Source organism: Penaeus chinensis, chromosome 6 (assembly GCF_019202785.1).
Source record: "Penaeus chinensis breed Huanghai No. 1 chromosome 6, ASM1920278v2, whole genome shotgun sequence".
In the NCBI taxonomy this organism is placed as follows: Eukaryota; Metazoa; Arthropoda; class Malacostraca; order Decapoda; family Penaeidae; genus Penaeus; species Penaeus chinensis.
The window spans coordinates 3,107,679-3,132,678 of record NC_061824.1 but is presented as its reverse complement, the minus strand read 5'-3'; the positions used below and the strand labels follow the sequence as shown (position 1 = coordinate 3,132,678).

At 38.0% G+C, this 25,000-nt stretch overlaps 2 protein-coding genes across 2 annotated transcripts in view; one reads left to right on the top strand and one right to left on the bottom strand.

Moving 5' to 3' along the window:
• Nucleotides 1–8,299: 8,299 nt before the first annotated feature.
• LOC125026655 lies at nt 8,300–14,094 on the top strand. The gene is made up of 4 exons (XM_047615234.1): nt 8,300–9,661; nt 10,427–10,547; nt 13,651–13,658; nt 13,740–14,094. The coding sequence occupies exons 1-4, from the start codon at nt 9,195–9,197 to the stop codon at nt 14,092–14,094; spliced, it is 951 nt and encodes a 316-aa protein (XP_047471190.1). The 5' UTR covers nt 8,300–9,194.
• A 6,062-nt stretch (nt 14,095–20,156) lies between these two features.
• Nucleotides 20,157–25,000, bottom strand: part of LOC125026313 (OTU domain-containing protein 5-like) — a 5,406-nt gene continuing 562 nt past the window's right edge. The window contains exons 2-8 of the mRNA XM_047614664.1: nt 24,688–24,798; nt 24,409–24,564; nt 24,022–24,178; nt 22,787–22,998; nt 22,251–22,376; nt 21,475–21,874; nt 20,157–20,912 (exon numbers count right to left, since the gene is read on the bottom strand). Of these exons, the coding sequence (XP_047470620.1) occupies nt 20,782–20,912; nt 21,475–21,874; nt 22,251–22,376; nt 22,787–22,998; nt 24,022–24,178; nt 24,409–24,564; nt 24,688–24,798 (1,293 nt within the window). The 3' untranslated portion in view covers nt 20,157–20,781. The remainder of the gene's footprint in view (nt 20,913–21,474; nt 21,875–22,250; nt 22,377–22,786; nt 22,999–24,021; nt 24,179–24,408; nt 24,565–24,687; nt 24,799–25,000) is intronic.

The following is a 25,000-nucleotide window of genomic DNA, read 5'->3' as shown; positions in this document are numbered from 1 at the left end:
CTCTCTCTCTCTCTCTCATTTTCTCCCTCTCCCCTCCCCATCCCATTCTATCCCTCTCCTTCCCATTCTCTCTCTCTCTCTCTTTCTCTCACACACATTCACTCACTTTCTCTCTTTCTCTCTCTCTCTCTCTTTCTCTCTCGCTCACCCTCCCTCCCTCTCTCTCTCTTTCTCTCTCGCTCACCCTCCCTCCCTCTCTCTCCCATTCTCTCCTTCCCACCCTCTTCCTCTCTCTCTCCCTCCCTTCCTCCCTAACTCCATTCCTCCCTCTCTCTCCCTTCCTCCACCCCCCTCCCTCTCTCTCTCTCTCTCTCTCCCTCCAAGCCCCCTCCTCTCTCTCTTTCTCTCTCTCTCTCTCTCTCTCTCTCTCTCTCTCTCTCTCTCTCTCTCTCTCTCTCTCTTTCTACGATATATATATACCGATATTGAAGACTTCCTGGAAAATAGTTTCAACCAAATTTCCAATGTCAAAGCTTTCAAAACAAAAATGACACATAATTATTACTCAAGCTTCTCAGTCACCATAAGGGGCAAAGATATAAGCCCAGATCTTTTCTTAGAATCCGACGTCTTTCCCAACAATGTAAAGGTATTCCTAACTAGAAACACGTACAAAGGCGAGCAGAATGTTTGATGTTGCAAATCCGGCGGTCAAACCACTCAACACCATCAGAATAGAACACATCAATGCACAGTCTCTCCTCGGTCATTTCGAAGAAATCAAACTGATAATTAAGGAGAGAAATGTTGATATTTTGTGTATTAGTGAAACTTGGCTTCATCAAGAAATGTCAAGCAGTTTTATCAGCATCCCAAACTTTCATGTTTGCAGATGTGATGCAGGACGTGGAGGTGGAGTCTGCATATATGTAAGCGATACCCTTAAATCAAATAAGATCTCCTCTGCAACTTTAAATCATACAGCAGTAGAGGACATCTGGGTAACCGCACAAAGCAGCATGTATCCTTCCTTCCTCGTCGGCACTATCTACTGACAGCCTCATGCCACCACAGAATCATTTGACTACCTAGCAAATATTCTCAGAGAAATGTCAACAAAGAGAAAACCACTTTTCATCTTAGGTGATTTAAATGACGATCTAAATAAACCAAATGCAAAGTTAGATGGGATAATTAACAAAAACAAAGTAAAACAACTTATAAAGAAGCCTACAAGGATTACAGAAAACACCTCATCCATATTAGATGTTATAATAACAAACAGACCCGATATTTCACTACACGCAAATGCTGTCCCATGCCACATTGCTGATCACGAGCTTATAACCATGATCTTAAATATAGAAAAAACAAAGCGAAAACCAGTCAATAAAACCTCTCGCGACCTAACGCATTACGATCCTCAGTTACTCTGCCAACATATTATAGCCAATGACTCGTCACTGTCAGAGATCTTAACAACTGACGACGTTGACAAACAAGTTAATATTCTTACAAACGTGATAAAGAACGGCCTCGATGCCTGCGCTCCTTTTAAAACAAAAACAGTTTGGCGTCCTCCCGCCCCCCAGATAAATTACAACATTAAGAGAGCCATAAATGATAGAAATAATACTCACAAAGCTCTCAAGATAAACAGATCTGACACCACCCTTCAGGCTGAATACAAACAAAAGAAGAAAAATGTGTAAACACTCCTCCGCTGGGTGAAAACTAATTATTTTAAAAATAAGTTCAATACCAGCCGGAGCGATTCTGCCGAAACGTGGAAACTAGTAAATACATTAGTGCCTAAGAAAAAACAAAACACAGACACTTCCAAAAATTCCATAAATAATATAGAATACTTTAATAACTTCTTTGCCGAAGTAAGTACTTTTGAACTTACAACCGCCCCCACATATCAACACAACATAAACGAAACGAACACTACAACAAACTTCTTCAGACTGCAACCAGTAGGAGTAGAAACAATTATCCTAACAACAAAACACTTAAAAAAGACAAACTCCGTGGGAGCAGATGGAATTGTACATCGTTTCATAAACGATAGTTTACCAGCAATTGCATACTATCTGACAGTAATTATTAATAAATCTACAACGGTGTTTATCCATCACTTTGGAAACGCGACATCATAACTCCGATTTTCAAATCCGGTGACAGAGACAAAATTAATAATTATCGACCCATCACTATACAACCAGTAATATCTAAAGTTCTCAAGAAAATAGTTGCAAACAAATTAACAACATTTTTAGAAGCGAATAACCTTATATCTAACACACAACACAGTTTTAGGAATAAATGATCAACCGAAACGGCATTACTAAAAGTCACAAATGAAATTTATAATAATATAGACAATAACCAGATCAAATGCTCACTCTATGTGATTTATCGAAGGGCTTTGACAGTGTCAGCCATGAATTACTTGTAAACAAACTAACTAATCACGAAATTGATAATATTTGGTTCAAAAGTTACCTGTCCGAGAGAATTCAATCAGTCAAAATCCATGAAAAAGTATCAACAAAGCAATCAGTTTCGTTCGGTGTTCCACAAGGCTCCATCCTTGGCCCAATCTTATTTACTATATTCATAAATGATTTGTCATCAATTGCAAAAAACTGTCTTCTTGTTCAGTACGCCGACGACTCTCAATTTCTTCACGCTGCCTCTGTAAACAATCTAAATGAACTGATAGAAAAGATCAAACAGGCCCTAACAGTAGCAAAAGAATACTTCGATATGAATAGCCTGAAACTAAATCCACAAAAAACACAATGTATTTTCATAGGCAGCCGTCAGAACATAGCAAAAATACCCACAGATACAGTTATAGATTTCCAAAGTTGCTACATTAAACCCAACACAACAGATACATGACATTCGAGACACACATTGATCACATCTACAGAAAAGTAATGGGCACACTGATATACTTGAATCATATAAAAAATAAAATACCCACAGAGACAAGAATTGCTGTTATACAAACACTAGCACTTAGTATCCTTAATTACTGTCTAAACATCTGGGGCTCCACAAACAAAACACAAATTCAAAGGACACAGCAACTGCAGACCTTCGCGGCAGGAGTAGCACTGGGAAATGTAAATAAATATGACCACATCACACCACATATAAACAAACTAAAATGGCTAAAAGTACAACAGAAATACAAATATGACACGTGTATTCTGATCCATAAAATAATACAAGGAAATTACCCAAATAGGCTATTACCTATACAAACAACAGGTAACATAACAGGTGTCCTTACAAGACAAAATAACTCCTTATATATCAAAAGATCGAATACAGAAACTGGGGCAAGAAATATGCAAATCCGAGGATATCTCCAACCAAAAGACATTTAAAACAAAAGTGAAGGAACATCTGAAATATCAATGACATCAGGCGCTTGAACATCAAGCCAAGTACGAAATTTCAGTCATCTGTGATATTAATGTTCTGTCTAATCTAGTTAAACAAGCATTGTATAATATCTATGTATATGACATCCTATTACATAATGTAAACAACATATTTATAAATGTAATACCCATTGTAATTAATGGAATAAAGTGTTTTGAATTTGAATTTGAACTCTCTCTCTTTCTCTTTCTATGTATGTATGTATGTATCTATCTACCTCTCTCTCTCTCTCTCTCTCTCTCTCTCTCTCTCTCTCTCTCTCTCTCTCTCTCTCTCTCTCTCTCTCTCTCTCTCTCTCTAGCTTTCGATCTTTCTTTCTATCTACCTCCCTCACTCTCTATCTATCTATCTACCTCCCTCTCTATCTATCTATCTACCTCCCTTTATCTATTTATTTATCTATCTACCTCCCTCACTCTCTCTCTATCTATCTATTTATCTACCTCCCTCTATCTCTCTCGCTCCCTCTCCCTCTCTTTCTCTCTTCTCTCTCTCTCTCTCTCTCTCTCTTTCTCTCTTTCTCTCTCTCTCTCTCTCTCTCTCTCTCTCTCTCTCTCTCTCTCTCTCCCTCTCTCCCACCCACCTCTCTCTCACTCCCTCTCCTCCCCTCTCTCTCTCTCCCTCCCCCCCTCTCTCTCTCCCCCACCCTCTCTCTCTCTCTCTCTCTTTCTCTTTCCCTCCCCTCCCTCCCTCTCTCTCTCCTCCCTCCCTCCCTCCCTCTCTCCATCCTCTCTTTCTTTCTCTCTCTCTCTTTCTCTCTCCCTCCCTCCCTCCCTCCCCCTCTCTCCCCTGCCCCCCCCCCCCCTCTCTCATTCTCTCTTTCTCCCTCCTCTCTTTCCCTCTTTCTCACTCTCTCTCTCTCCTCCCTCCTCTCTTCCTCTCTCTCTTTCTCTTCTCTCTTTTTTCTCTCTCTCTCTCTTTCTCTCCTCCCCCCCCCCCCCCCCCTCTCTCTCTCTCTCTCTCTCTCTCTCTCTCTCTCTCTCTCTCTCTCTCTCTCTCTATCTCTTTCCTCTCCTCTCTCTCCTCTCCTCTCCTCTCTGTCTCTCTCCTCTCTCCCTCCTCTCTTTCTCTCTCTCTCCTCTCTCCCTCCTCTCTTTCTCTCTCTCTCCTCTCTTCCTCTCTCTCTCCTCTCTTTCTCTGTTTATCCTTTCTTTTTCTCTCTCTCTCTCTCTCTCTCTCTCTCTCTCTCTCTTTCTCTTTCATTTTTTCTTTCTTTCTATCTCTCTCTCTCTCTCTCTCTCTCTCTCTCTCTCTCTCTCTCTCTCTCTCTCTCTCTCTCTCTCTCTCTCCTCTCTTTCTCTCTCCTCTCTTTCTCTTTCTCTCTTTCCTCTCTTTCTCTCTCTCCTCTCTTTCTCTCTCTCTCCTCTTTCTCTCTCTCTCTCTCTCCCCTCTTCTCTCTTCTCTCTTTCTCCATTTCTCTCTTTTTCTCCATTCCTCTCTCTCTCTCCATTTCTCTCTCTCTCTTTCTCCATTTCTCTCTCTCTCTCTTCCTCCTTTTCCCTTTCTCCCTCCCCCTCTCTCTCTCTTTTCTCTCTCTCACATTTTTCAAAAGACAACCACTGGGAACTGTTCCACTTTTCTCTAATATTTCCCAGAATTATCAAAACCTTCACACAAGGCCCCCCGTTATAATGGACAAAAGCTAATCAAACCCCCAGCCATGTTTATTATCAAAACTAAGATCAAAATGGCGCCACTAACTCTGTTGATGATAACGCATTATGTTTTGAAAGATGCAGTCCGTTATCCATATTTGAAGAATATGTATTGTCTATGGCGGGGTGTTATATTTCATCCGTATTTTCTGTTTTTTTTTTTTTTTTTTTTTTTTCTCTTATACATATGCAAGAATTTCGTCTTTCGCGTATATGAGGAAAATAAATAAAATTAAGGGGATGTTTTCGGTTATTGAAAAAAGAAAAAAAAAAAAAATGCTGTGTGTACCTAGGCTCGGCAATTTTTCCTTCACGCTTTGCAGAATGTTGAATCTTTGCAGCTGAAAGGAAGTAGTATGTTTACCAATTCTGATTATCTCTCCCCGAAAATTAATATTGTCTGTTGGTCCAATATATAATCAAGGATCTAAAGATAAAAGATATAAGTGAGGGTGCGTGATTGAGTGAAAGTAGGAGGGGGAGAAGGGGAGGAGGAGGGAGGAACGAAGAGGAGGAGGAGGGTAGAAGGGGAGGAGGAGGAGGAGGAGGAGGAGGAGGAGGAGGAGGAGGAGGGTAGAAGGAGTGGGTAGGGAGGAACGAGGAAGAGGAGGAGGAGGAGGAGGAGGAGGGTAGAAGGGGAGGAGGAGGAGGAGGAGGAGGAGGGTAGAAGGAGTGGGAAGGGAGGAACGAGGAAGAGGAGGAGGAGGAGGGTAGAAGGGGAGGAGGAGTAGGAGGAGGAGGAGGAGGGTAGAAGGAGTGGGAAGGGAGGAACGAGGAAGAGGAGGAGGAGGAGGAGGAGGAGGAGAAGGAGGGTAGAAGGAGTGGGAAGGGAGGAACGAGGAAGAGGAGGAGGAGGAGGAGGAGGGTATAAGGAGCGAGAAGGGAGGAACGAGGAGGAGAAGGATGAGGAGGGTAGAAGGAGCGAGAAGGGAGGAGGAAGAAGGTAACAGAGTAGGAGGGAGGAAGGAGGAAGGGAAAGGCAGAGAAGGGGGGAAGAAGAGAGCGCTTATTATATTATATTATTAAATATTCAAATGTTTTAATTAATTATAGTGTAACTAAATATCTAAAAAATGATTTCAAAGTGACAATTAATTAGTGCATATCAAAGACTGAGTTAAATCTTTGTAAAAATAAACAAATCTATTACCTGTATATTATCAATTCAATATGATAAAAATACAATACCAAAGTTGACGTCAAAACATGACATAATTTGGCTTCTCGCCTTTTTACACACAACTAGACAGTTATGACTCACTGTTATATATTTACCAGCCATGAAAAATGGTGAAAACAAAATCAATATTCAAAACTACGTCATATCTTAATTAATCAAATATTATAAAACAAAATCAGTATAAAAGCAATTAATTATTCAATATCTCAAAGTTGATGAATGTCTTAGATATTACACAAAAGAATAATGATCACCAAATAAGCAAATTGTTAAATTAAAATAAACATGCTCAGTGAATTAAGTATACAAAAAAGATAATGATCATAAGAAAAACAAATAGTTAATGATAACAAGTACACAAATGAAGTTGTATTTATATATCAATAAATGATTAAAACATCAAGCAATTATGACAAAAGCAAGTACATGACAGACAAAAAATCATCCCTCGGGACAATTTTCATGAATTGTTGATAAAAGAAGATAAATCTCAAACGATACTGATCAATGGCTTTGATATCTAGCACATTTATTATCTTAATTAAAGTTCTTAACCATTAACACAGTTTTGTCACAATATTAGTTAAACCTGATCACCAAGTTATATCACTGTATGTTCATGAAAATCTTCATTTTCTTCCTAATCCTAACTGCGTTCTAGCACCCTCGTGTTATTGTCTTGCATTTCTAGTTCCTGTCCACTTTGGGTCATCTTGACAGTACACTAAAATACTTCAAAGGGCTCAGTAACCCAGTCCAAATTTTCCATCACTGAGCGCCCTTTAATTTTCGGTGTGGGGGTCATCAGGTCACGCCCTTGCTGGTTATCATTTAAATATTACTTATAATTGTTAAGATACCCCGCATCAGGACTTTTTTTATGTCCCAGGAATTATTCATCACTGTATTTATCACTTATAACTTTTCCTACCTGCCACTCGAGGTAATTTCTTGTCCCTAGATTGGTACACTAAGACTTTTATTGCTATAGATTAGAACTGTTTGTTGTTTCGCACTCGTGATTGTTTTCTTTCTTTTTTTTGTCCATCACGTGGTTTCACCCTCTGCCACATGATTTCGCCACTTTGAATCAAAGGACGCTTATTTTTTGCCTCTGCGTCTTGTCCTGTTGACCGTAATTTTTGTATAGAATCTGCTTCGAATCCTCGCAGTGTTATTCCATTATTGATATCTCGTCCCAGCTTGTTTGTTTCACCCATTCATATGGTATCCGCTTCGCACTCGTGTCGTTCGCGTGATGATGACCAAGCCTTCGAGTGTCTACGAGAGGGGAAGGCAAGGGAAGAGGAAGAAGAAAGAAAAAGAAGAAAGAGGAGGAGGGAGGGAGATGAGAGACGGTGTGAAGGGAAAATAGGTGAAGGGGGGGGGGGGGGTGATCGAGGGAGGAAGTATGGGTTGCAAGCAGCTTCTCGCGTCAGTCTGCTTCCGATCAGCGCCGGTTTCGGACGTGTGGAAATCGCCGCTCGTACGAGAAGAGCTCTTAACACTGTCTCTTGGAAGGTGTTGGCTTCCGATGTGCAGAAAGGGTGACTTGGAGGGATTGTTATGATAAAAATAGTGATATGATGGTCATTGAAAAAATAATAAAATCAAGGTTTGAGTTGGAACTTGTTTCTCTCCCTTTTTTTCTTACCTTGTCTCTGTCTCTCTTTCTCTCTTCACTATTCTATCTTCCTTCCCTAAATTTTCATCTCCCATTTTCTTTCTCCCCCATCTCTCTCTCTCTCTCTCTCTCTCTCTCTCTCTCTCTCTCTCTCTCTCTCTCTCTCTCTCTCTCTCTCTCTCTCTCTCTCTCTCTCTCTCCCCCGATATTTCCGCTCGGGCTTGCCATGCACATGTGACATCTGTGTTAGCAAAACGTCATAACACATCATAAGCTTTTCGTGAACGGAGGCCCGTCCAAGTCCCCGACTACTATTTTCATCTTTTTACTCAGCTCCCGGTCGCTATTTTTATTCCATATCCCTTTCAGCTTTTCCTTTATTTTTTATTTTTTCCACACCATTCTTTCTAGGCTGTGCATCCCGTGTTGGTGAAAGCGGTTCTCTCGAGTGACGTTTATCGTATTTTTTCCACAAAATATGCCTGGAGAATGATAATGTCTATAGTAGACTTACATGAAAAAATATCCCTCTACTAATTGTGCAACAATATTCAGTCAGTGCTTATTTCCACAAAGTGCGACACATAAAGACACTGAGAAAATGAAACTAGGACAACTTCCTTACAGTAGTCAAGGCCGACCAACCCAGCCTCACCCCTACCGCCAACCTCTCGATGTCAGGTGCTCTCCAGACACGCCTAATGCTCCCTTGATTACCATTACTGAGAGAGTTGACTGAGCGTAATGTAAACCGCGATCTTGGTGTAAACATTCTCCACTTTGTAAAGGTCTCACGTAAATTCGTTCCTACTGAACAAGCTCGTTCGCCATCTCTTCATAATTGTTCTGGTGCTACCTGATATAACCTGACAGTAATTGCTGATGCGGAGTATTTATACTTTTTGGGTAAGAACTGGTTGGGGAACAATCTGCCAACTGTTTAGTTTTATTTACACACGGAATGGGCTCGCTATTTCATTGACTTAGTCCCTGATTCCATAATATTCCCTGTGCAGTGTAATAACCTAGCACCAGCCTTCAATAGATTGTCTTAGAATAATGTGCATGATAAACTTATCCATTCTTCATGCCTGGCTTAGTATGCTTCATTTGACTCCATGGAAAATGTAATGGCAGTCTTCCTTCAAGTAAAACAAGCGTTGTGCAAAGTGTTAGAAAATCTCGCAATAGTTACAAGACAAATTTTGGTAATACTAGAAACAGATATAACACTGCAACTAGATTACATAAGAAATTCAGCTTCGTTCACATAAATCCTTCAAAATTAAACGATTGTAGTCCTAATCCTTACAAGTAATCTCCGCACAAGTGAATGAATTTAGAAAAGAAAATGACAATACCCACGAACCCTCTCGAAGAAGAAAACACCAGCGCCGTCTACGAAACAATGACTAGCTCGCTCGAAAATACCACCACCTTAAGCACAGGTGCCTCCACCCCGTCCCTCCTATCACCCTGGGCACTAAACATGGCCATCATCTCCGGACTGGCTGTCTCCCTCATAGGCGGCTTGGGGAACCTTGTGGCCGTGACCGTCCTCGTGCAGCAGGCGATGACCCGTCGAACTCTACGAATCCTGAAGGTGACGGCAGATAGCGTGCTGGTTTTACAGTTGGCTGTAGTCGACCTGCTGTACTGCACAGTGTCTCTGCCGCTGAGTGTTGCGTCTTACCTCCATGGGGAAGAGATGCCGGGGCCTCTATGCGCCTTCGCAGGGTTCTTCCGTCTTCTCAACGCCAACGTCGAATTCAACACCCTGGGTCTTGTGGCCCTTCAGAGGTATGCGTTTCTTTCTGTGAAATTATTATTGATGTTGTTGTTGTTATTTTTATTATTATTATTATCATTACTATTATCATTATTATTATTATTATTACTACTATTATTATTATTATTATTATTATTATTATTATTATTATTATTAATATTATTATTATTATTATTATTATTATTATTACTATTACTATTACTATTACTATTATTATTATTATTATTATTATTATTATTATTATTATTATTATTATTATTATTACTATTACTATTACTATCACTATTACTATTACTATTACTATTACTATTATTATTATTATTATTATTGTTATTGTTATTGTTATTGTTATTGTTATTGTTATTATTGTTATTATTATTACTATTATTATTACTATTAATATTACTATTATCATTATTATTATTATTATCGTTGTTGTTGTTATTCCTATTAATATTATCATCATTCAACATCACCATCATCATAACCATTATCATCACTATCATCATCTTTATTATTATTACCCATTATCATTATCACTCTTAATTATTATTATTATAAATTATTACCATCACCAATATTATTATCATCATTTCACCTTACGTTATTATGATTTGCAATTGTTATCAGCCAACCTCACAGTAGATCGACCTCTTCCATTCTCAACAACATCCAACCATAATACCTACATCTCCTACTCACTCCACACCCATCAAACAATAATAAACGAACAAAGACAACCCTCGTGGAACATTTAATCATTCTTAACCAAACAGGAGTTATCACATTTATCGAGGACGCAGCCGCGGTGAAGCCTTCTCGCTGGGGAGGACAAGGCTGTACTGTGTGGCCGTGTGGATCCTCGGCGCGGCGTTTCAGCTGCCTGGCATCGCGATGGTCAGTATGAGGGATGGAGAGATGGGTAGAGTGATGGATGGATGGATGGGTAGATAGAGTGATGGATGGATGTATGGGTAGATAAAGTGATGGATGGATGGATGGATGGGTAGATAGAGTGATGGATGGATGGATGGGTAGATAGAGTGATGGATGGATGGATGGATGGGTAGATAGAGTGATGGATGGATGGATGGATGGGTAGATAGAGTGATGGATGGATGGATGGGTAGATAGAGTGATGGATGGATGGATGGGTAGATAGAGTGATGGATGGATGGATGGGTAGATAGAGTGATGGATGGATGGATGGATGGGTAGATAGAGTGATGGATGGATGGATGGGTAGATAGAGTGATGGATGGATGGGTAGATAGAGTGATGGATGGATGGATGGGTAGCGTGATGGATGGATGGATGGGTAGAATGATTGATTGATGGATGGGTAGAGTGATTGATTGATGGATGATTAGAAAGATAGATGGGTAGAGTGATGGATGGATGGATGGGTAGCGTGATTGATGGATGGATGGGTAGAGTGATTGATGGATGTATGGGTAGATAGAGTGATGGATGGATGGGTAGAGTGATTGATTGATGGATGGGTAGAGTGATTGATTGATGGATGATTAGAAAGAGATGGGTAGAGTGATTGATGGATAGATTTTGGGTAGCGTGATTGATGGATGGATGGGTAGAGTGATTGATTGATGGATGGGTAGCGTGATTGATTGATGGATGGGTAGAGTGATTGATTGATGGATGGGTAGAGTGATTGATGGATGGATGGTAAGAGTGATTGATTGATGGATGATTAGAAAGATAGATGGGTAGAGTGATTGATTGATGGATAGATAGATGGATGGGTAGAGTGATTGACTGATGGGTGGATGGATGGATGGGTAGAGTGACTGATTGATGTATGGAGGGGTAGCGTAATTGACTGATGGATAGATGGATGGGTAGAGTGATTGATGGATGGATGGGTAGCGTAATTGATTGATGGATAGATAGATGGATGAGTAGAGTGATTGATGGATGGATGGGTAGAGTGATTGGTTGATGGATGGATAGATGGATGGGTAGAGTGATTGGTTGATGGATGGATAGATGGATGGGTAGAGTGATTGGTTGATGGATGGATAGATGGATGGGTAGAGTGACTAATTGATTGATTGATGGATAGATGGATGGATGGGTAGCGTGATTGATGGATGGATGGGTAGAGTGATTGGTGGATGGATTGATAGATGGATGAGTAGAGATTGATGGATGGATGGGTAGAGTGATTGGTTGATGGATGGATAGATGGATGGGTAGAGTGATTGGTTGATGGATGGATAGATGGATGGATGGGTAGAGTGATTGGTTGATGGATGGATAGATGGATGGGTAGAGTGACTAATTGATTGATTGATGGATGGATGGATGGATGGATGGGTAGCGTGATGGATGGATGGATGGATGGGTTAGAGTGATTGATGATGGATAGATGGATGGGTAGAGTGATGATTGATGGATGGGTAGATAGAGTGATTGATGGATGGTAGAGTGATTGATTGATGATGATTAGAAAGATAGATGGGTAGAGTGATTGAGTGATTAATTGATGGATAGATAGATGGATGGGCTGAGTGACTGATGGATGGATGGTAGAGTGATTGATGGATGGGTTAGAGTGATTGATTGATGGATAGATAGATGGATGGGTAGAGTGATTGATGGATGTATGGGTAGATAAAGTGATGGATGGATGGGTAGAGTGATTGATGGATAGATGGATGGGTAGATAGAGTGATGGATGGATGGTAGATAGAGTGATTGATGGATAGATAGATGGATGGGTAGATAGAGTGATTGATGGATGGATGGGTAGAGTGATTGATTGATGGATAGATTTTGGGTAGCGTGATTGATTGATGGATGATTAGAAAGATAGATGGGTAGAGTGATTGATTGATGGATAGATTTTGGGTAGCGTGATTGATTGATGGATGATTAGAAAGATAGATGGGTAGAGTGATTGATGGATGTATGGGTAGATAAAGTGATGGATGGATGTATGGGTAGATAGAGTGATTGATGGATGTATGGGTAGATAAAGTGATGGATGGATGGTAGATAGAGTGATTGATGGATAGATAGATGGATGAGTAGAGTGATTGATGGATAGATAGATGGATGGGTAGAGTGATTGATTGATGATGATTAGAAAGATAGATGGGTAGAGTGATTGATGGATGGGTAGAGTGACTAATTGATTGATTGATGGATAGATAGATGGATGGGTAGAGTGATTGATTGATGATGATTAGAAAGATAGATGGGTAGAGTGATGGATGGATGTATGGGTAGATAGAGTGATTGATGGATGATTAGAAAGATAGATGGGTAGAGTGATTGATGGATAGATAGATGGATGGGTAGAGTGATTGATGGATGATTAGAAAGATAGATGGGTAGAGTGATTGATTGATGGATAGATGGATGGATGGGTAGATAGAGTGATTGATGGATGGGTAGAGTGACTAATTGATTGATTGATGGATGGATGGTAGAGTGATTGATTGATGATGATTAGAAAGATAGATGGGTAGAGTGATTGATTGATGGATAGATGGATGGATGGGTAGCGTGATGGATGGATGGGTAGAGTGATGGATGGATGGATGGGTAGCGTGATTGATGGATGGATGGTAGCGTGATGGATGGATGGGTAGCGTGATTGATGGATGATGGGTAGATAGAGTGATTGATGGATGGATGGTAGAGTGATGGATGGATGGTAGAGTGATTGATGGATGGATGGATGATGGGTAGAGTGATGATTGATGGATGGGTAGAGTGATTGATGATGGATTGTAGTGTGAGGTCTTTTGCTTTATAAATAAGACCTGTGGCGTGAGATATTGCTGTGTGAATTATGATATGAAATATTATATTCATTTTGATTTCATTTATATATATTGGTATGATATTTTGTTAATAAGTATATGCGATATGAGATGTTTCCAATACATATAAATCGAGCAAAGCTGATAGGTCAGTTCCTGAGAGTTTTTATATATAAATTCCATATTCAAAATTATTCCTCTTACCCAAGCAAATACTGTAAGTGAATTCTATAAACCATTCTTTTTCTTCTTTTCTTTTTGCGTGAACATGAAACTGAAATATCTTTACCTCGCCCAGCGGACGCTCTGCTTTCCTGGCACGACGCTACAGGTCAGCAGGACGAAGCGTTTTGGGCTTAACCATTATGTATTGCGTGTGTATCCTGCCTATGGCCGTTTACAACATCGTGGACGAGAGCGGTTACTATAAGGATATCGGCATCGTCCTAAACTGCCTTTATTGGATTCAGTATGCGGCGAATACTGCCATTTACGGCTACACTAACAGAGGGTTTAATAAAGCCTTTCGGATTTTGGTGAGCTGTAGGAGAGGCGACAGAGGGCGGCAGAACACAGGAGGAGAAGGCATCAGACACGTCGGTGGAGCCTTCAGCTGCTCCTTTAGGAGACCCGATGACTCATCCTGGTGCTAGTCCCTGAAGTCATGTAGTATATCGTGTGCACGTATTTTATGGTAAATTACACACAAACATACGCATACGCACACAGTCACTCGCTCTCACTCTCATACAGACACATCTTAATCAGTTGCACACACCCAGTCACACAAGTAACTAAATGTTTGTAAATTTGTATAACGATATATGTATATACGGTTTGTGTGATTATAACGTGTTATAATACTTAAAACAAACCTCTGAATGTGATAAATAATAAAGTAACATTCTGACAGATCATTCAGATAATTATTCCAAAACCATTCCTCTCCCTCCCCTTCTCTTTTTTCTTTTCCTTTATCCTTTTTCCTTTTTCCTTTTTCCTTTTTCCTTTTTCCTTTTTCCTTTTTCCTTTTTCCTTTTTCCTTTTTCCTTTTTCCTTTTTCCTTTTTCCTTTTTCCTTTTTCCTTTTCCTTTTTCCTTTTTTCCTTTTTCCTTTTTCCTTTTTCCTTTTTCCTTTTTCCTTTTTCCTTTTTTCCTTTTTCCTTTTTCCTTTTTCCTTTTTTCCTTTTTCCTTTTTCCTTTTTCCTTTTTCCTTTTTTCCTTTTTCCTTTTTCCTTTTTCCTTTTTCCTTTTCTTTTTCTTTTTCTTTTTCTTTTTCTTTTTCTTTTTCTTCTTTTTTTTCTTTTTCTTTTTCTTTTTCTTTTTCTTTTTCTTTCTCTTTCTCTTTCTCTCTCTCTCTCCCCCCCCCCCCTCTTACCTCACCCCTTCTTTCTTTCTTTCTCTTTCTCTTTTCCTATCTGTCTCTCCCTCTCCCAGACAGAAACCGAGACTGAGACCACGAAAATGACTCCATATGAAGCCTGGGTGTGCACATAAAGGAGAAGAAATGCCATGTTAGTTAGAGTGTATTTATTTGTCTAAATTAACAAACTACAACATATGATGCAGCACACTTTTGCTGAAAATGTCACTGGTGTCACTTGTGGGTAGTACAACATTTGCTACACTATAGCCCAGTTTTCAAGTCTCGTACAAGGATATCTTCAGGTGTATATTGAATTTGCTTAGCCGCTGAAGACGTTAAACCGCGTAGGTATTATCATTTACAAATTCATTTTACTTACATATACTTACAGATTCTTTCTGTTTAATCGAGCCAAAAAAAAAAAAAAAAAAAAAGATATTGTCATAACTAGTATCCTTGATCAAAAATTAGAGTGGGTTCTAAGCACCACTGCAATATGACTTTAAAGTTCCATTACACTTTACTTTCACTCTCCCTTGATGATACAATACATCATTAGTACTATCCTTCTGTCTTCGTGGAATCGTGGATTTCATTTAGTATATAATATTGATTAATTGCTGTGGCAAAGAGCACAAAAACATCACACACATTGTGTATCGAGTATATTATAACACAAAGAGAAGTTTTAATTTTAAAAAATAAATTTGACTACACATCAGTCTCTAGGGTATAATGTTTCCTATTAACCCTTCTGTTCAACTAAATGCATTATTGGAAAACTAATTTTCCTACATACAATCAAGACTGGAAGCTTCCGAGTGACATATTTGGAAAATTTGGCAAATCTGTAAATCATAGCATAATCTCAGGAAAATAGTGCAACAAGAAAGATACATGAATAGAAATATAACACTTGTTTCTGTCATTTATAATGTACCAGATGAACACTTTCCACTTTTTACATAGAGCCTGCACAATTCTGCATGTTATATAAATATACTTGAAGTTATTACAAAATATTTCAGTTCAACTCTGTGTATTACCCATAAATATAATAAGCAACTGCAAAGGGTTGCAGGTTAGTCATTCAAAACATCACTTTGGTGCAGACATTTCATTACATATCTATAGCATCAATACTGGACATTTTCCATTTTAAGAGAAAAGGAATGTGGATGCCACAACTGCAATAAATCTCTTTAACACCATAGACAGTGACCCAGCCATAGGTGGAAAAAAAAGAAAATAGAGGGAACAGGATGAGAATATTTTGTTCTTTAGTTTACATCTAGTAGTACCCTAGTCGCTCTTTCACATTCAAAAAGTACTTCTGACTCCACACAATACACTGGAAATGGGATATCCTCTATAATTGAAGCACATAACTAATTGTAAAATAGATCCTTGTAATATGATCCACAACACAGCAAGCACTCTCTGCTTTTTGTGTACTTTTTTCCATTTTTCTTCATTTCATGGTACACAATATTACAAACATGAGAATATCACAAAAGAACTTAACATACAAAGCCTAATACCTATTGCTCTCTACATTGCAAACCATAATAGGTATTAAGTTTATGGTAATTCACTGAGATTAATTCAACACTTAAAAACTGATAGTGGGATGTCTTGGTAAGTTAAAGCAATAACCCAATTACAGCATTCTCACAACAATGGCACATACACCAAAATTTCCCTTGATGTTAAAAACAAAAACAAAAACAAAACTAAATGGACAAATAACTATAAATAAGCACATGATGTCTCACAAACTTCAAACTGCTATCAGTCTCTTGGCAGCAGACAAGGGGAGGGGGAGGGGGGAGGGCGAGTTGCTTCTGATTCCTTCAAGTTTTAGTATCCTTGAAGACACAGGTCTTCTTGATACACATGCATACAGATAATTAATTTGTAATATGAGGAACACAGCAAAAAAAAAAAAATAATAATAATAATAATAATTTTCTAATAATCGCGAAAAAAGATAAAAGAATAATTTAAATCTTATGCTTCCATTTCTGAATGTCTATCTCTATATAGTCACTCTGTTGTCTTGAGATCATGCCTAATATTTACAATCCTGTAGCAATACGATGCAAATGTGCCAAAACTTCATTCACTATTCCATGTTAGAAGTACTTCTTAAAAGGTTGCCTGACCAGATTTCAAGGAGCAAACAATAACAGAAAAATAAGAAAAAACAGAAAAGAAAACACAAACCACGCAAGCCGAGAATGTACGCTCTATACATCAGCTCTCCACTAGACTCGTTAACAGATATCTCGATTGTTCTTGACCGGTTTAACAGTAAGCACTATTAGAACCAAGCTATTTCTTTGGAATTTTTGGCAAATGGTATTAGCAGCTCAGAGGCCTAATGAATATGCAAAAAAAAGATAGGGATTCGACATTCTCCAATGACATTCTATATAAAGCAAAGTAATCTTTTCATACATAGCTTTTTTTTTTTTTCACCAATGATTATTACTCTAAGATATTATCATTATCAATATTATGTAAAACAAATGAATAAAGATTTAAACAATAAACACAAACACAATTCAACAAAACATTTTATACTTTTCTTTAAAACTTTTCCACGTAACAGCTAGAAAAAAACTTTCACATTCACAAAATAAATCACATAAATATAAAGATGCATATATGCCACACGACCCCAAGACAAAAACGTAAAGATGTTTGGTTTATACTTAACAAACGTACTCAAGCAATGGTAACAGAGGAAAAAAATATGCACGTGTCGTCGTTACGGCGGGGAAAAATAATTAAATAATAGCCACCACTCCTCTTTGCTGGAGAAACAACGCATTCTGAAGTGGATAAACGAACACATTCGGTGCCCTAAGTAAATGCCCAAATGCCAAGTCTGACCAATCGTGTGCCACATTCAATTAATGGGGGTTTAATGTCCTAGTTTCATTGAAGTGGATGGGAAATATAGAAAAAAAATAAAAGTACTCTTAATGTATTTGGAGTGTGTTTAGGACAAGTACAATTGCATATTTTTGTGACCAGCCTTGGCAAAAATACTACTGATGGAATGAGCAAAGTAATAGGAAGCTGAATATATATTTCTATTGTCTTCTTTCTTCTTCTTTCTTCTTTTAAAGGGTATTACACTGTATTACAATATTTTTTTTTTAGGTTGTCTGTAGGATTTTAATCAAATCAATTGTTCTTGATATTTGTTACAGCCTTCATTCATTTAAAAAAGTATCCTACAGTTTGTTCAAGGAAAATTATAGCCTTCCAATTTGTAGAAGAAGAAGAAGAAGAAGAAGAAGAAGAAGAAGAAGAAGAAGAAGAAGAAGAAGAAGAAGAAGAAGAAGAAGAAGAAGAAGAAGAAGAAGAAGAAGAGGAAGAGGAAGAGGAAGAGGAAGAGGAAGAGGAAGAGGAAGAGGAAGAAGAAGAAGAAGAAGAAGAAGAAGAAGAAGAAGAAGAAGAAGAAGAAGAAGAAGAAGAAGAAGAAGAAGAAGAAGAAGAAGAAGAAGAAGAGGAAGAAGAGGAAGAAGAGGAAGAAGAGGAAGAAGAGGAAGAAGAGGAAGAAGAAGAAGAAGAGGAAGAGGAAGAGGAGGAGGGAGAGGAGGGAGAGGAGGAAGAGGAGGAAGAGGAAGAAGAGGAAGAAGAAGAAGAAGAAGAAGAAAAAGGAAGAAGAAAAAGGAAGAAAGGAGGAGAAGAGGAAGAAAACGCACCCATTACACCAAATTACTTGGCACGCTCAGCAACGACGTGTGAGGTAGACATATACTGCATTTTTGCACTTACTTAAAACATATCAATGATGAATATTTCGACTATTTGGATGTTCAGAAATGCAAACATGGAAATTCAAAATGAACTGATATTCTAAAACTTGAATATCAAAGAGTGAAAATTCATTGTGATAATAAGTTAACATTTGCATATGTAATAACAGATGAAAGGAGAAAATTGATAGGACAACTTCTAACCCACAAAAATAAAAGAAACAACAAACGAACAGAACAAATTTCAGCATATGAAATTATCATTTTATATCTTTTGCTTACTGTATTCAGAGGATGAATAATAAAGAAAAGAAAAGAAAAGAAAAAAAAGACTATGCCAAGATTTGCTCTATCAACACTGACATTTGGTGCAGGGCATGAAATAATGGCAAACACATTGGTCAGATTTAACAATATTGCAACTAGAATAAACTCAACTTCGACGCTACAAAGCAGATGAGGCCACCATAAACCTATCATTACGTTGTTTCAAATCCATCACATCTCTTCATGACACAGATATATGACTAACACAGTGAACAAGCTTCATGTGAATGTTTTATGATTTTGACTCTTTTTTTTTTTTTTCTTTTTTCTTTCGACACAATGCTTTACAGAAAACAAATAAACGATGGTTCCCCACTCTCAATTAAGCCAGATTCCCAGAAACGAGAGAGAGAGAGAAAAAAAAAAGACCACAAATAAAATAAATGCATGCCAATTCCCACCAATACAACAACAGCACCAGTATCGGCATATATGAACGAATGCCATACGAAACGACAAAAAAAAAAAAAAAAAAGTGAAGAGACTAAAAAACGTATTATTTCATGCCCTGCTCACTTGCCACCTTGCTTGCTTCTCCTAAGACACCGGATGATTGTTTGATTTCTTCTCTAATGCTATGTGAGCTATGAGTCGGCCCTATATCAATAATCGTTTGACACATACAAATATGTTAGTGATGATGGAGGAACAAGAGGTGTATGTGAAATTTTTGTAGTAGGGGAACTTTGTGACTGAGCTTTACATGAGGGATTTCAGAGGCTAGAGGTAAGAGAGAGAGAGAGAGAGAGAGAGAGAGAGAGAGAGAGAGAGAGAGAGAGAGAGAGAGAGAGAGAGAGAGAGTGAGTGAGTGAGTGAGTGAGTGAGTGAGTGAGTGAGTGAGTGAGTGAGTGAGTGAGTGAGTGAGTGAGTGAGTGAGTGAGTATGTGTGAGTGAGTATGTGTGAGTGTGTGAGAATGAGTGTGTGTGAGTATGTGGGTGAGTGTGTGTGAGTATGTGGGTGAGTGTGTGTGAGTATGTGGGTGAGTGTGTGTGAGTATGTGAGTGGTGAGTGAGTGAGTGTGTGTGTGTGAGTATGTGAGTGAGTGAGTGCAAGTATGTAAATGAGTAAGTGTGTATATGAATGAGTGTCTATGTGAGTGAGTGAGCATGTGAGTAAGTGAGAAAGAGAGAATAAGAGAGAGAGAGAGAGAGAGAGAGAGAGAGAGAGAGAGAGAGAGAGAGAGAGAGAGAGAGAGAGAGAGAGAGAGAGAGAGAGAGAGAGTGTGTGTGTGTGTGTGTGTGTGTGTGTGTGTGTGTGTGTGTGTGTGTGTGTGTGTGTGTGTGTGTGTGTCTGCACGCACGTGCATGTGCATATATATAATTCCAAAACTGTGTTCGACTCAAAAATCATGCAATGTGGTGTGGTTCACACAGTTTCTAACATACTTTTCAGTGATATAAAAAATGGAACTCATGAAAGCAGTAATCTAAAATACCTGAATCTATATTATAAGGGGAAAAAATGGGCTATACTAAATGACATGACCTCATGATCACAAGCAACATGATGAGCAGCTTGAACTAATGATGATGGAAATGACTATATACAAATTACTGAGATTTCCAAATACAGTACATGTTTATGGATACTTTGGTTAAGCAACTTTGCCAAAAGATGCTTCAGTGGAAACTAAACTTCTGCAAACCGCTTTGTCTTAGATACTGTTTTTTTCCTCTCTTTTTCTTTACCTTTTTCTTCACACAATTCTTGTAAATAAGACAAAAAATGTATAAGTATGCTGGGTTATCCATGATTACAAAGGCAAACTTGTGTTGCAAAATTTTGTTGCCATGAAATGATTTTTGACTTGGTCTGTCATGACTAAGAATGCATATTTTGAAAAATGGCAGATTTTGCTACAGAAAGACTGAGGGTTACGAAGAGGAGGAGGAGTCAGAGCTGTCCTCTTTCGTCTTGCACTTCAGGGAGTCTAAGTACTCCTGCTGGCTGGCTGCAAGGACCTGGGCCAGGATGTCTGCCTCTGCGTTGGAATAGTCGCTCAAACCTGATGGAAAGTAAAGGAAGGGAAGAGTTAAGATCTTACATCTCAACAGTTTTGCATCCCAAATTATCCAATAATAACAAACTGTTTCTTTAACCAAATGCCGACGGACATGACGTGTATATATGTGCCATGCCCACTGTGAGTTACTTGTTTAATTGTTCTTACACGTAGATGGCTACATTTGTACCAAGTCACCAATGAGCCAATTACGAGTACTGCCCATTTTGCCTGTTTACTCTTTTCTTTGATTTATGAAAATATTTTACGTTATCTTATTTTGCTGTTACTATTGTTTATAACATTATAGTAATTATAATGTTTATAATAAAAATAACACCATCGATAGTCATAGCACTAGTAAAAAATACATTTTTCCTGCCAATTCAAATCAGGTAAGGTCACAAGGTCTACCAATTGACTCCTTTATGGTTAAGCACTGGCAGAGCCATCTATGTGCAGAGACATTTCACAAAAAATATAAAAAATGAGCACAGCATTTTCCCCATTTTTTATTCATTTTCCCCGGCGGCATTGGGTTAAACAACCCACTCCCCTGACTCACCGAATATGTCTGATGGGAGGAGGTTGAGAAAAGAGGCCCTCTCATTGACCATGAACTCCCCCATGTTTGAGTAGCCTGAAGACGAAGGCATGGGGTCCTTGGAGGAGCCTGGTACTGCCTGGTCTTCAGTCGACTCCATGGCTGTGTCCTTTGAACTAGTGGACCCGCGGGGTGAACTCGACCCTCTGGGTGAGGTAGAACCATGAGAGGAGGTGGAGCCCATTGGAGAGGTGGAGCCCCTTGGGGACAGCCGAGCGAGCTCACTGGTGCGGGGTGATGACCTGGGAGAGCTTCGGGCTGTGTCACTGGATCCCTCGGGCTGGGGGGCCGGGTGGAGAGGTGAGGTCCTGCCCCGACACCTCTCACTGTGGCCAGAGCTTGAGGGGGATGATGGGGGTCTCTGCAGAATGACAGATCATTTGATACCACTGCCATTTACTATTGGATGTATCAGAATCAAATGCAACACATAATGCCAAACCAAGTACATGTGGATGGCATGTTATCAGCTAGTCATCTTTCTCCATCTGATGTGGCATCATTTGTTTGTATTCACTAAAATAAACAGGCATCTACAGTGAAGGCAGACCTTTAATTTTTCCAAACATTTTACTCATAAACTAGCTACAAGTGATTACATACCCGAGTTGTGCCTTAGTTACCAAACAAGCGGGGAGCAAATGGGAAAACTGCTGATATGCACCCAAAAACCCCCGTTACTGACCAAAAGCTTATTTTCAATAATTAGTATTAATAATGAAGCCGATCAATCTTACCTGACTTTTACTTCGCTTTTCATTATCTCTCAGCCACTGAAGATAACTTTCGTGGGCAACTTGCTCTTCTATGGCATCGTTTGTGGCCTCAAAGTCAGTAGCACGAATTTTGTCCTCCAACATAGCCTAAGAGAAGGAGAGGAAAAATATATATATATATATATATATATTAGACACATGACTTCAGGGAAAAAAGAATGGCATGGAATATTAATTTGAAATACTTCTTCATGTTCTCCTTCTTTAATAAAACTGATCAAATTACAAACTATACCATTTTTCATATTGCTTGAACTAAAGTTACCCGGCTTACATACTTCAGCGGTAATCTACATCAATATTAACCAAGGAGAACATAAAAATAAATAAAATTCTTAAAAGCCAAAGAAAAAAAAAAATTATAATAATAATAATAATAATAATGATAATACTAATAAATAAATAAATAAATAAACAAAAAAAAATAAATAAAAAAATAAAATAAATAAATAATAATTTAAAGAAACCCAAGAAAAGCTAATACAAATGGAACCCACCTGTTCTAAATGCACGTTCTCACTCTGTCTGGTGGCTTCCTTCAGCAGGTTCTTCTCGGCCAGGCCTGGTTGGAAGCCCGGCAGACCGAGACCCACCCCTATCGTGGCTTTGTACGGGTCCACGAGGCTGTTGTAGTGCGTGCCCATGTGGTAGCTCAAGCGGATGGGTTCGTTGTCTGTCTGAAGGGGTCCTTGGAAACTATTGATTGGTTCTGAAAGAGGAGAGATAATAGTAACAATAAAAATAATAACAACAATAAAACTAACATTAATGGTGATGAGGAGGATGATGATGATGATGATGATGATGATGATGATGATAAAAAAAAAATAATAATAATAATAACAACAATAATAACAATAACAATAACAATAACAATAACAATGATGATGATGATGATGATGATGATGATGATGATGATGATGATGATGATGATGATGATGATGATAACAGTAGTAGTAATAGTAGTAATAATATTTAGTAGTAGTAGTAGTAATAATAATAATAATAATAATAATAATAATAATAATAATAATAATAATAATAATAATAATAATAATAATAATAATAATTATTAATATTACTACTATTGCTATTACTATTGTTATCCTCATTATTATTATCATATTACTATAATAATAATAATAATAATAATAATAATAATAATAATAATAACAATAATAATTAAAATTATTATTATTATTATTATAATTATTATTACTACTACTATTATCATTATTACCACCATCATAAAAGTCATAGTAATAATAATAATAATAATAATAATAATAATAATAATAATAATAATAATAAGGATAATATGAATATGAATATATCAATATTAATAATAACAATAACAATAACAATAATAATAACAATAATAATAATAATAATAATAATAATAATAATAATAATAATAATGACAACAATATTATTATCATTATCATAATTATTTTCATTATAACAATAATAATGATGATGATGATGATGATGATGATAATAATAATAATAATAATAATAATAATAATAATAATAATAATATAATAATAATAATAATAATAATAATAATAATAATAATTATAATAATAACAACAATTACAATAATTACTATAACAAACAATAAACAAATAAATGAGTAAATAATGAAATAAATCTTCACGTTCAGAAATGACCAAACGAGCGAAACTACCTCCATCATCACAACGCTAATCAACCCTAGAACGTCAGTACTTACCAACACTATAACAATAGACTTCAATGATGCGGTTATACATTTCGGACATGGCTGCCAACTCGATGTGATTACCAAAGCAGTCATCACGTCTTTTTCTTTGGACATATGTCTGGAAGTTCTCCGAAACAAACGGGGCGAACGCATCTTCATTTCTGGACTGTCGAGAGGAAAAGAAGAATTTACACACCAAATATTTATGGATGGAATGACACACAGCCCAGAGTGTCTTTACAACCATCAAATACTAAAATTCCAATAATGTCTTTTGTTCAAAATTCCAAATAAGGGAGGTAAACAAAATTTGACATGATTACCCAATTGACACACAATATGAATTATGTATTCTGTTAACGATATAAACTTGACCAAACACTCCTGCATACTTACAATATAATCCATGCAGTGCTGACGTACATTACCATGCATGTCTTGGTCTCCATAGACCTGATCAGCAACGGCGCGGAACAAGCAAGCTCCGTCCTCCCTCATTTTCTTGATCATCAGCCCCTTCTTCTTCATCTTCTTCTCAAATCTCCTCTCCTTCTGCACATTATAAACAAAGATCACATTACATCATCACATCACACTTCACAGAGATCACAAGCAATGCATAATGATAACCATTCAGCAAAACTAAACTATAAAACATGAGTCTCTTTTGCCTACCTCCTCCCACTGGTCAGCTGTGAGGTTCCACCCAAATGGCTCATACTCGTCGCCACTGTTGTAGCCGCTGTGGTCATTCTCCTCTTCCTCACGAGGCTGGGACGGCCCAGCCTGAGAAATGGATCATGTGGTTAGAAATACGTTCAGAAGAGGAATGCTTCCAATCTGGGAAGCCTACCTGGCCTTTATGACTTATCTCCACTGGTCTTTATACATGTTGGAAAACACTGTTACTTAGCTTGAGTCTCCAAACTCAAGTATGGTAATGCATTAATACCTCGGTAAATAAATATAAATTCATTAGTTCCTGGAT

Bases quoted from the DNA above. Each gene is read 5' to 3' on its own strand.
- LOC125026655 (XM_047615234.1), top strand. From the start codon at position 9,195: ATGAATTTAGAAAAGAAAATGACAATACCCACGAACCCTCTCGAAGAA. The intron at 9,662-10,426 runs GTATGCGTTTCT...TTAACCAAACAG, and splicing joins GGTCTTGTGGCCCTTCAGAG to GAGTTATCACATTTATCGAG.